The sequence below is a fragment of the Cibotium barometz genome, chromosome 10 (assembly GCF_041138505.1).
Source record: "Cibotium barometz isolate CiBa-2024 chromosome 10, ASM4113850v1, whole genome shotgun sequence".
In the NCBI taxonomy this organism is placed as follows: Eukaryota; Viridiplantae; Streptophyta; class Polypodiopsida; order Cyatheales; family Cibotiaceae; genus Cibotium; species Cibotium barometz.
In genome coordinates, this window is record NC_141055.1 from 35,919,077 (window position 1) to 35,931,816 (window position 12,740).

Sequence of the window (12,740 nt, forward strand, 5' to 3'; positions counted from 1 at the left end):
AATGTAGCCATACCCAACCACTGGATCACAAGGATCTTTTTTTTTCCCAGAAAAAGATCTTTCTATTAGTTTAAAAAAACAGCCTCAAAGGGCTAAATACAACCACGAAGGGCTAGATACAAACTTGCCTCCATGTACGGGCGAGGATCAAAATAACATGAGGGGAGAAAGATACACTTCTCCTTTGGCTGGCCGCTCTATTTGGAGAAGGCTATCTCATACAGTGGGTGGGGGAGGGAATAACCACATAGGTGGTCTGTAGTGCCAAGTGGGCTCACCACCTCTATCTGTGAGAAAAGGGTCAGGTCGCTAGAGGCTCAAGAAGGCTTCCCGCCGCTTCCACATACGATCGTAGCCACCCTACAACTTCCCCCACTGGTCGTGGAGGGTATGAATAGTGTGGAGCCAAATGCTCCTCAATGATGGCGCATGCAGAGTGTGGGTGCCTTCGATGACTTCGCTGCATCGAGCTCTCCAGATGTGCCAGGCTGCAATGCTACTACAAATCTCCCATCTTTGGCACGAACCCAGAGTCCAATGAACACTAGATGGGTCTGGAACTAGCACTACCGAAATGCAAAGGTGAGAGACTTGAAGGGCTAGTCCCCCCACCTTCCTTCTCATAAGCCATGACAATCTCAACCTCAGTGGCCCAAGCACAGTGCCCCATGAAATGATATGGGTAGAGGTCCTGTCCATCATGAAAATGCAAAGAATCTGCTGCCAAACCTATTGAGCCTTTGGGCAATCCCAAAGACAATGTCGATGAGACTGCTAAGGGTGGTCGCACCTCGGACAAGCGGCTTGTCTACCGCCAATGGCCAACCACATGCCAACTGCCAAACTCTTGTGTGCCAATAGAGCCACAAGAAGAGGGTGATCTTTCGAGGCCGAAAACTGTCCGAGAGCCTCTTCCAAAAATCTGAGAGAAAACGTTGTGAGAGGGCTTGTGACTACGAGTGTCCTTCTGCTGCCGGGGTGCCCTCGACCTCCGGCATCTGGATCTTGCTAGTCGTGCTAGTCGTGCAATGCATGCAAAGAACGGGGTACCCAACGTCTCCTCCCTATCTGCAGGATCACGCCAAGTCCATCCCAAATCCATAAACGCTGATAGGATTTTTTATAGCCGAGAGGACATGCACCATGGGGATGCTCACCCCAACCCCAAGAGAAGAAAATAATAAATTTGGGCTTGGTTAGGAACCTTAGGAAACATAGCATTCTTGCATGGATAGCTGCGCACTTGTAACTAGTTGTACTAAGCTGCTGTTAGGACTATTGCATGGTGACTAGCGGATAGGATTGGATAGAGTAGGTGAGGATATGCATGGTTGATCTGTCTAGAGCAAGGGATTGTAGGAGTGGTTGGGGGTTTTGTGTGGGAGACTATGTCCCAAAACCGCACTGAGTGCAATACTGTTCGAACTTGGGCCAGGTTAAGGATTGCTCACAAGCATTTCCCAATTGTATTTGCCAGTTGATCTAGTTGAAGTTGAGAATATATGTTTCTTTTGTGGTCATTTGTGTGAGAGTTTCTTTTGATCTGTTGCTACTTTCATTCATCTGCTCAAGTCTTAGGGTTTGCTGCATGGTGCATAGTCTTCTCTTAATATACACGGTGCAAAGAAGATGGGGAACGGACTCTCCATGTTGTCCACATCTACAACATCTATCACTGGAGATTTGTCATTTAGCGAGAAAAGTAGAAACAGGAAGTATTCCCACAAGGCATCTCCATAAGAATAGACGTTTGAGAGGCAGATTACAACCCCAAACTATTTGAAGCCTTTGTTTCCACCATTTAGTATTCTTATGAAAACCCCATAAAGTATCGGCATGAGGCTGAATCCACGGTGTAGGAAGCAACAATTTGTACACATTACTTGCCGAAAGCGCATCCAATCGAAGAGAGATGGTATGACCAACAACTTGCCAATCATGAAGTCTGTCGTGATCATCCAAGGGTGGGATGGGTTCAAAAGGCCGCAACAACATAGTAATATTCTCCACACTTGCCTATGATGCAAACCCAAGTTGTGTTTCAAAAACGAGCTTGTGGGAAAGTCATCACAAATCCCTCGTTTGTTATGACATCCGCCACAGTGATAACTCCAATAGAGGTGAAAAAACATGCCTTTCGTGGTTCCTGTACTACAAGTGGTTGAGGAAACACTGAAGACCAATGGATGCTTTCCAATCAAAACAAATCCCCAGTTAGCGCATCTCTACCATGCCAGTGAATAGAAGACAACTAAATACCGATATCTCCCTACAACAGGAGCTAGCCCCTCTTCTTCTGAGCATTCGAAAGAATGCTCATGTACTAGAGTTGTGCGAGGCTTTCCTTAGCCGGTTGAGTGGTGGTGGCAAACTAGGTCCTTGGCCACCATGTGGTATATTACTTCTTACTGGGCCTTCTCTCGAGCCTGCACTGGTCACGTACAACGGTTTATCCGCAACTTTTTGTGGGCCTTCTCCTGAGCCTACACTGGTCAGGTACAACGGTTGATGCGCAACTTTTTGTGGGTCACAGTAGCGATGGGAGGCCTGCCCGGGCCAAGGTGGCCTAGAGAGTGATCATTCAGCTATGACACAGAGGAAGCCTAGGCATCATCGACCCCACCATTCAGATCTTCACCAAGATGTGGGCTCGCAGCCTTAGCCCAACTTTTGAGGACAGATTTGCCGCCAACCTACTCCGAGCGGCCCTCCAGCAATTACTTCCGATAGCCGCGGAGGAGCGTCTTCTTCGGGAGTCCTTGATGTAGAATCTTCTGATCCATTTACCCAATGGCCACATGCTGGGGCCAGCCTCATGTATCCTGGGGAGCGTTGAGCATAGGATCTACTAGATCCCTTGGAGTTTGGCTTGCATTCAGACAACTTCCCCCTGAGGCTTAGGAGAGAGGCCTAGCTAGGATCCGAGGCATAGACAGACTTAGCTTCGACATTGACTCTACTATTCCTCAGGAGTAGCTGACCCCTATCCCTGATCCGACCCCCCCGCAGTGGTTGGGCGTGTTTACTTGGCATGATATTCTCTTGGCAGTTCATGGCGTGGATGAGAGTTGCACCTTGCTAACTTTTTTGATTGGACCCCATGGCAGATTAGAGGCCCCTTTGGATGACTTCAGTGGATGCACCGTGCAGAGGGTGAGGGTGATTGGGTTTTAGGCACAGGAGTGGCACATAGACCCCCCTCCTGCCAAGGTGGCCAGGGAGAGACCCTGGAGTTGATGGCTTTTATGAGACCAAAGTGGTACAATAATGTCCATGGCATATCTCATCATGGAATGGAAAATAAAATAGAATGAAAACATAAATAGAGCTATCTCATTGGGGTGATACAAAACTATCCATGGAAACTCATCATGGAATACTAAGAACATAAAAACATGGGAGCAACATCAGCTCCGAGTAGATGGTATACCACTGTCCAAAATGTCAAGCATGGGGTTGACGAGTATGGCCGAGAGGTCTCCCTCAGCTATGTCACGTGGAAAGGTAGCTCGATGGCGGTGGAGCATGTCCTGGATTTGGAGCTGATGAGGTGATCGTGGCCGACGGGGGGGGGGGGGGGGGTCGAGGGCGTCGGGCACACTGGAGTGCAGAGGCTCGGTCCAAGGTAACTCCTCTCGGGCGGGGTAGGTCCAGAGCAGATTGTGGAGGGTCCACAAGATCCACTATGTCGGTGTCCTCCACCACCTGGGTCCAGAAGAAATTGGTGATGGTTGGCTGCCGAGGGAGGGGGCGGGGTGGCTGGGGCCTTGTGTCTCAAGAAGGTGTCCCTTTGTCTACGAAGCTCAAGCAGCAAGAGGCCGAGGCAACGCTGGTCCTGGAAGTCATTGATCGTGGAGAGTGGACCGAATCCCTCACGAAATAGACAGTGAAACCTCCTGCGGATCTCATAGTATACTGGGCAGCGGCATATGTAATGCTTCTCCATCTCAATCTCTGTGTGGCATAGTCGGCAGATCCTCTCCTCTCTGGGTGTCCGTACGAGCTTCCCGGCTCTGAAGATGCGCTCAGCTCTACCTGTACCACTCTTAGACGGTGGGAAGAAACCCGTATCTGGCCAATCCGCATTCGGCATGGCATGGGACATGTGAACACTCAAGTAGCCCGGCTGCTGGATGAATCCATCCTCAGTGAGTGTGAGGAAGTGGTCTCTATAAAAGTGCATCTTCGTGGTGGGGAGCTTTGGGGGTGTGATCCATGTGCATGTGTGTAGAGGCTAAGAAGATCTGTCCGGATAACCCAGTTGGTATCCTCGTGAGACAGCCGGAAAAAAGGGGAGTCCAAACCATACTCTGAAGGGGGGGTAGGCGGTCCATGCAGAGCCCATATACTAAGAACCAAGTGGAAACTAGTGCATACCATACTCCAAACTGCCCCTGAAATGCTAGCTGTCTGGAGGACTTCAGGGCAAGCCTCCGGTACCTGTGGGGATCCATGTGACTGATGCGATGAAGGTACGTGACTGTTTGGAAGAGTGCCGCCACTACCATCGGGGCTGCAGCAAACTCTGCCTGGATAATCTGGTGTGGGACTAATGGTTTGCTGCGGATAATACGGGAGAAGATCATGACCTGGGGCCTCTCAACTCGCTACCAATCCTCGTCGGATAAATCTGGCCCCCAGAAAGCTGCTCCAACATCAAGGCTGGTGTGACGAGGGTGTCAAAAAGCCAACCCTTCGTCCTGGGCTCTTGGAGTAAGCTCAAGGCTGCATATCCCCGCGTCACTCTAGCATGTGCTGCAGGAAGCATGGTAAAGCGTGGGCCACTGAAAGTGACACCAAGGTAGACATAGGATGAGACAATCTCCACAAGATCCCCTGTATATGTGAAGCTCAATCTGGATGTGACGGGGCTAGAGGTATTGAAGACCATTACCTTGGTTTTACTAAAGACCCAATGGGCCTATGAGACCAAAGTGATACAATAATGTCCATGGCATATCTCATCATGGAATGGAAAATAAAACAGAAAGAAAACACAAACATAGCTATCTCACTGGGGTGATACAAAACTATTCATGGAAACTCATCATGGAATACTAAGAACATAGAAACATGAGAGCAACATCAGCTTTGAGTAGATGGTATACCACTCTCCAAAATATCAAGCATGGGGCTAATGAGTATGGCCAAGAGGTCTCCCTCAGCTATGTCATGTGGAAAGGTAGCTCGATGGCGGTGGAGCATGTCCTGGATTTGGAGCTGATGAGGTGATCGTGGCTGACCGGGGGGGGGGGGGGGGGGGGGTCGAGAGCGTCAGGCACGTTGGAGTGCAGAGGCTCGGTCTGAGAGAGAGCGAGAGAAAGAAAGAAAGAAAGATAGATATATTAAGCGTCTACCAAAGACCCAGTGGGCCTATGAGATCAAAGTGATACAATAATGTCCATGGCATATCTCATCATGGAATGGAAAATAAAAGAGAAAGAAAACATAAACATAGCTATCTCACTGGGGTGATACTAAACTGTCCATGGAAACTCATCATGGAGAGAGAGAGAGAGTTATATTAGACGTCTTCAAAAGACCCAAAGAGTCTATGCAACGAAACAAAGAGCTACAGTAGTTCCATAATATAACTCAATCATGGAAAAGAAAAACTCAAACAACTAGCTACATGTACAATGATGATGACAATAGGCATCTCTTGATACATGTCAAAAAATGTAAATCTCCATATTATGGCATGAAGAAACTCGTGTTGGGTATCATCCTCATCCATTTAGGACATCCAACATAGAGAGAAAGAAAGAAAGAAAGTTGTATTAACGTCTTCAAAAGGCCGAAATGACCTATGAGACCAAAAGGTTACATCATATCCATGAGGTACATCATCTTGGGTACAAAATAGTAATAAAGAAAGAGACAGAGAGACAGAGAGACATCCCAAGATGATCAGGGACACTGCATGCATAAGAGACAATTCAGCAGTGTATTTCGGGATGCATAGCATATTGAGAGATTATGAGATAGGATTACAATTTGTGTCTTATACCAGGATGCTTCACCTTCTACTGAGTTCAATAGATAAACAAAAAAACTGTCTAGTCATGTTTTTGTTTCTCTAAGAATGTTCGTGTTGTATTGCAGAGAGTGTTTCTTTGCATAGCAGTGGCAAATTCTTTCTTCACAGCAGCTCGGGCCTTTTCCTTTGCATATGGTGGCCTCTCAGCCGCATTTAGAGTGCATGAGTCTCTTCTAAAACGTATAGTGGCAGCACCTGTCTACTTTTTTGATCATAATCCAAAGGGCCGCATATTGAATAGGTGCTCTCCCTTTCTTTTTCTGCTCTTTTGATTGTCTTTTTTGCTCTTTCTATGCTGCCTTAGAATGCAGTATCGAAATTGGAAGTACAAATAGGAACCTCTTAATAGTAGTCTTGGCATTGAAAGGTGAAGGATGCCTACAAGCATGGGGAGAATGGTGACTTCCCATGCTTGGGCATTACAGTTTCCCCCTATAACTAATGTAATTTCCTGGTATCCTTCCCCTATAATCCATACTGATTATTCAATGCTTCTTTCAGAACCATTTTCTTGTTGCAGGTGCTTTCATCTATTAGGGTAAGTCATTGATTTTTTTTTTCATAAAAGAGATTTTTATTAAGTAATATAAAATCATACAAGGGAGATCTCAACAAATTGGGGGCACTATGCTGCCATAAAAGCCCCATAGGAGTGGAGAATAAAATACCGTGGTTCCATTCTCTCATAAATCTGCTGCATTTTGTTTGCACAGATCTAGTGTGGCAGGGTTGGTTGCTTGGCACACTAAAGTGGTGTCTCTTCTCTGGGCAGTATGTCCGGAGTCCTCAATGCTCATAGCGCAACGCGGACACTAGGGCTAATCTGGAGAAGATCAATGAGCTTCACTGTCATTTTATTTTCCCCTAGTAGATCTTCCATGGAGAAAGGTGGAAGCATTGGTTTGGAATGTGGGAGGGAGGGGATAGGTGGTTTTTCCGAGACAGAGGGGTGGTTGCGGAGGTCCTTGAAGGCTTGCAAGAAGGACTGGTCTGTGCAAGGAGGACTGGTCTATGACTGTACGGGGGAGTGGAAGAGTTGGTATCATTGGGCTCATCCCCTGTTGGCTCTTCAGGCACAGCCTTCTTTTGTGATCGGGTGACCACTATGGCTGATGGTGGATCCATGAATGGTTGGTGTGGGTGTGGGTGTGAGTATGAGGCTTCAACTTGTTCTTTAGAGAGTTATTCATGATACACACAATGGTTTCCTCGAAGGAAGGAGTATTTTCTATAATATCTTTTCATTCTAGGAAGCTGTGGAGTGGCCTAAATCTAGCCAACAACCCCTTGCAAAAGCTTATGATAGAGTGGATTGGGACTTTGGAAGGCACGATGGCACGGATCCTCAAGGGATGATTATAGACTCTCAAAGCCTCTAGTTATATGATGGGTGTCCTATCATACCTGCACTGGGACCCCGGTGGAATGGGAGTGGAGGGATGCTTTTAACCCCATGAAAAGCATGTCCTTCTTCAGTTACACTATGTGGAATGCCAGACACCTTGTTCTGGGAGAAATCCAGAGTGTCCTACTTTTAGACCTCATTGGGAGACTTACGGGGTCACCCTTGACAATTCAAAGAACTTTTTGGCGAAGGCTGTTGCATTCGTACACAAAAACGAAGATGTTCTCTTTTATTTGGCTTTCTCTACATGGCGGCCTTGCCACCAACAAGTGGAGATCAGTCGTTGGTGCTAGCCCAACTTGTCTGAGATGTGCAAGAGAATATAGTGTCGCAAGCTAAAAAGAAAAAAAAAACAATGAAGAGCAAGAAACTTACATCCCTAGTCCTCAGAGTTGTCTATGGAAGGCAACAGGAATCAGCCAAAACAATCCATCAGAAAGAGGTTCAACATCTTTTGCACATCTCGAAATGAAAGTACTCAATGGGAAGCCTTTTTGCCTGTTGAGACTCAATTCTGTTATGGTACATTAGATAAAGTAAATCCCGGTCAAAAATTGTTCTATGGAAAAGAATCAACAGCTGTGCCTCTCAATGAGGAAAAAAGCGTTCATCTCTATGATCCAAGTACAATCTTTTCCCTGATCTGACTAAGGAACTTACGGGTTCGATCAGATCAGTTCAGTTAGTTAAGGCTTTTGACTACGTTAGAGAAAACTTATCCTGGAGGAATCGCCCGTGCTTTTCGGATAAGGGAAGTTTTTCCAGGTTCGGTTTTTGAAAGAACTGATGGATTAGTCTCTTGTCCAGATATCCGTGGGCGAGGCCCCGAGTTTGGGACCTACATTTGTTTTGGTGTTGTTGCTTGGTTGAGACAATCGGGTCCACAACTCAGGTTTGAAGGGAACGATAGAGATATTATGGTCATGCGGATTACCCATGATTTAGCTGCACGGCTTCCTTTTCTGCCACCCATCCTCTTCACTGCCCTTTTCTCCGCCTTGCTCAAGTACGGATCAGAGTTCAAGTCGGCCTTTTTCCCGATTAGCATCATGGCTAATCAATCCCCTCCAGCCTGGGCGAACCATCCAGTTCTCTCAAGATGAGCTTGCCGCCCTCTTCGCCAAAATCAAGACAGACTCCAAGACAACACTCATTGGAAAAATCTTTGGCTCCCACCCCTCACATATCTAGTCCCATGACTGGGTACTGGTGGCCCTACCTTCTGACTTCGCATTCCATCTTAAAAATATAAGGCTACTTGGGAGAGGATTCTTCCAAGTACACTTAACGTGGAAGAGGCAGCCTCAGAATTGCTCAAGGGCAGTCCTTTTCCTTTGGGCCTAGGAAGATCTTCTTCCTACCATACACCAGAGCTACTTCGACCTTGTCTAAGAAGACCAGAGCTACTTCGACCTTGTCTAAGAAGACCAGAACCATTACCCTATTACTCTCAGATTCCCAGGTCTCCCTCATGCTTATTCGATATTTTTTTCGGCCATTGGGGCAGCCTTTGGGCTGGTCCTACCGGTGCCCACCATCGCAGCTTTTCCCACTTCTGCTGCCCGAGTAGTCATTGCCTCGACAGATGTTCCTAGGGTTTTATGGTGTTGGCTCATGACAGTGAGTCCTTTGAGGATTTTTTGCTGCTTCCAGGACCTAATTGTCCCTTGAAGCAACGTATGGAGACGTCAAGCAGACGTGACTAGTGCCGGGTCTGTCACCAGATGGGCCACTTTGCGCGAGATGGTCCTAGGGCTAGGGGTCGAAGGAGGTGGCGCAAACTTACTCCCCAAGCGATACAGCCTAATGCTTTGCGTTAGCCAGGCTTTCACCAGGAGTGGTGGGTCATCTCTCGTGTGGCTACTCTCCAGGTTGAAACATTTGGGCACATGATGATGCCTCATCCAAAGACAATGTACACAGTGATGATGTATTGGGTCAGAGTGATGAGTTTGCAGAGGCATCCTCATAGAAGGATGTTGCATCAGGGCAGAATGACTATGTTGAGTCCTCCTTGCTGGGGATGGACAATATGTAGGCCGTCTTATGAGACCTTGCAGGATGTACAGCAGGATATATGCCACGATGGGCACCCATGCATTGCGCACATATGCAGAGACTGTGCAAAGTCGAGGATAGAGTGAACATGCTGACATTGGACTTTGCTCCAAGTATCACCCCCTCCTACAGCATTATGGGAGGTGGGTCGAGACTCTGGTCAAGCAGTTGCTTAGGTCCAGAATCAAAACATCCTCTCTACCATGAGTATTATCTTATGGAATGTGTAGGGTCTAGGGGAGGCTTCCCACATGCAGTAGGAAAGGATCAGCTTCACCTTCCCATTACAAGTGGACCTATGGATGTGTTGCTCCTGCAGGAGCACAAATTGGATATGCTTCAGTTTGTTAAAATTGATAAGAGCCTTTCTGGACACACTTTTTGGTCTTGTGCACAAGGGACCAAAGGTGGGGTGTGCATCCATCACTTTTTCCTTATGTTATTGGCCATGATGTTATCATACCTGCCAGAGTATAATGGATTTTGGTTATGCAGGAGGGAGAGAAGGTACCTTGAATATTTATGCACCCAATGTACAGGGGGAAAGGGTGGCCCTTTGGGGCACCATCACAAAATTTTTGCCCCTGGCTGATCACTAGACTGTTGGAGGAGACTTCAACATTGTTGAGCAACCCTCGGCCAAAAAGGAGGCCATGAGGAACACACCCCTTGGGGAGAGCCTCTTGGGAGAGATTCATGCTCTCCTTCTATGGTAGGGATTGTTGGAGAGGGATGATTTCCAAAGGAGGCCTAACTCTTTATCTTACTCATGGCATAACGGTAGAAGCGGGGATGGATGCATCTTTGCACGGTTGCATACATTTTATGGGGCCTGGATAGAGGAGGCTTTGTTGCCATCTTGCCCCCTAGTACTACGAAATCAGATCACTGCCCGGTTGTCTTGTGCAACTTGGAACTTGGGAGACAGAAGGGTGTACCTCATGTTTGCATCCCAGACTCCTGCAGCAGCCAGAGCAGTTACGATAGTAGAAGTAGTGGAAGAGGAAAGAGGTCAGATTTATGCCCCGTGGAGGTTAGAGAGACTTGGAGGCTTTGTGATGACCCCCACCCCCAAGAGAGACTTGCCTTGCCGTCACCTTGCAGAGGACTAGCCAGCACTATCACTCTGTTGCCTTGGCCAAGAAAGAAGAGGCACTGGACAAGGAGCGAGCTATCAGATGCAGGTTGGTTGCGCTACACAGAGGGAACACGAGAAGCATCTTGAGTCCCCTTGGATTCCAGATCTCTTGCGTACTGTTAGAGCTGAGTTACAAGTGGCCATGGATAGGTGGGCTGAGTTTGCATTTCATGCTAATCAGGCATTTTGGACTCAAATAGGTGGCAGATGCAACAAGCCGTTTTTCTCAGCACATGGACCTTTACGTAGTAGGGACATTTTGAAATGCTTGTAGGATTCTTAGGTAGATTTTCACATTGATCCAAATAAGGTGAGTATTGCCTCAGATTTTATTCAGGCCTTGCTCTCTGTAGAGATGTTTCACAACAAAAAGTTTGGGAGCACATGCTCAAGCTTATTACAAATGATATCTGCACATTTTTAGATGCCCCCTTTTCGAAGGATGAGCATGAGACATGCTTTGCACGCACTCTCGAAAGGCAAATGCCTAGGGGATGATGGTATCTCTCCATCCTTCTTTTTGCAGTTTTGGGATTACATTGGTGATGATGTTACTGCTGCTCTGCAGGAGATGTGGTGTAGTGGTATGATGCCCCCTTTTCTCATCACGGAGGGTCTTATCCACCTTGTCCCGAAAGATGGAGACAAGACCAGTAGTAGACATTGGAGGCCCATTACTCTGCTTGGATCCGCTTACAAAATCTTAGCAAAGGCAGTGAGTATGAGGCTTCAACTTATTCTTCAGAGAATTATTCATGATACACAGAATGGTTTCCTCAAAGAAAGGAGTATTTCTGATACATCTTTTCATTCTGGGAAGCTGTGGAGTGGGCTAAATCTAGCCAACAACCCCTTGCCATTCTCTTCCTAAACTTTGAAAAACCTTATGACAGAGTGGATTGGGACTTCTTGGAAGGCACAATGGCATGGATGGGTTTCTCCTAGGAGTGTATCAGAGGGGTCTCTTTCATGTATAGGGAGGCCCATAGCATAGTTTGGGCCTACGGGGGCGTGGTGAGTGCTTTCAAATCTCCTATTCCATGAGACAAGGATGCCCTTAGCTCCACTACTTTAGCTTTTAGTAGCGGAGGCTATGCGCATGTTTCTTGGAGCTACCCCAGGGGTTTAGGGCCTCAGGCTTCCTCTTCGCACAGAGTCATAGGCATGCCTATGTGCTTTCCACACTACCTTGGAGATGTTTTGTTTGGCAGCAAGCACCACCATCAGTGGGATGTTGGATTACTGACTCTCCTCCACAAACAGATTGGGGTTTGGATGTGGGGTCTACTTGGATTGAGAGAGGATGCACTGCGAGATACCTTGGTTGGTAGGTTGGCATTGACATCTCGCCTGCACAAGAGTTCGCTCTTGTGCTCATGAGCATTAAAAGAAAACTTTAGCATTGGCGTAACAGGAAGCTTCATTTGGCCTCTAGAGACTTGGTAGTTAACCAAATGTTGCTGGCCTGCTTGGTTTGTCACATCGTGGTGGGTTTTTCATAAGGGATGCGTTGGTCAGTGTCGTTGGCTTACTCGGAACTTCCTTTGGTTAGGATTAGATGGCACTGTACACACCAGGGCGAGAGTGGCTTGGTATACCATTATTATGTCTAAGCAAGAGGGAGGACTGAACATCATTGACTTGGAGGTGCAATGTAAGGATTTTACTTTGTAAGACGGTTGTTAGAGGATTTCTTCCTGGCACTAAACCTTGGAAGGACTTTCTTTTGCAGCAGATTACAAGGTGTACTCCGATTAGGGGAGACGATTGGATTTACAACCCACGTTTTATCTTCTTGAATGCAAAGCACGGACTGCCTTCTTTGCCCTTGGTGAGATCTCTTCAGCGAGCCTAGGATTGCATGACGAGCTTCTTGGTTCATATTCCACTAGGGTCAATTGAGGCTAACAGGCAGCCCATTGTGTGGAATGACTTGATTTTGGATAAATATGATAGACCTCTTGGGGCAGCCATGCATATCCAATGGGCTTCCTAGGGCAACTCTTCTCCCCTTAGTGTTGGATTGGAAGAGGCTCATGAGTCTCATGAAGGATGAGAGAATGCTTCGCACCCAGCACTTCTAAGGCACTATTTAGCGG

The 12,740-nt window shown here is 47.2% G+C and overlaps 1 protein-coding gene across 1 annotated transcript in view; it reads left to right on the forward strand.

Annotated features, from left to right (window-relative positions):
* The window catches only part of LOC147634844 (ABC transporter C family member 13-like), a 243,400-nt gene that overhangs the window by 147,001 nt on the left and 83,659 nt on the right, over positions 1–12,740 (forward strand). Inside the window, 1 exon segment of the mRNA XM_086804031.1 lies at positions 6,106–6,281. Within this exon segment, the coding sequence (XP_086660157.1) occupies positions 6,106–6,281 (176 nt within the window).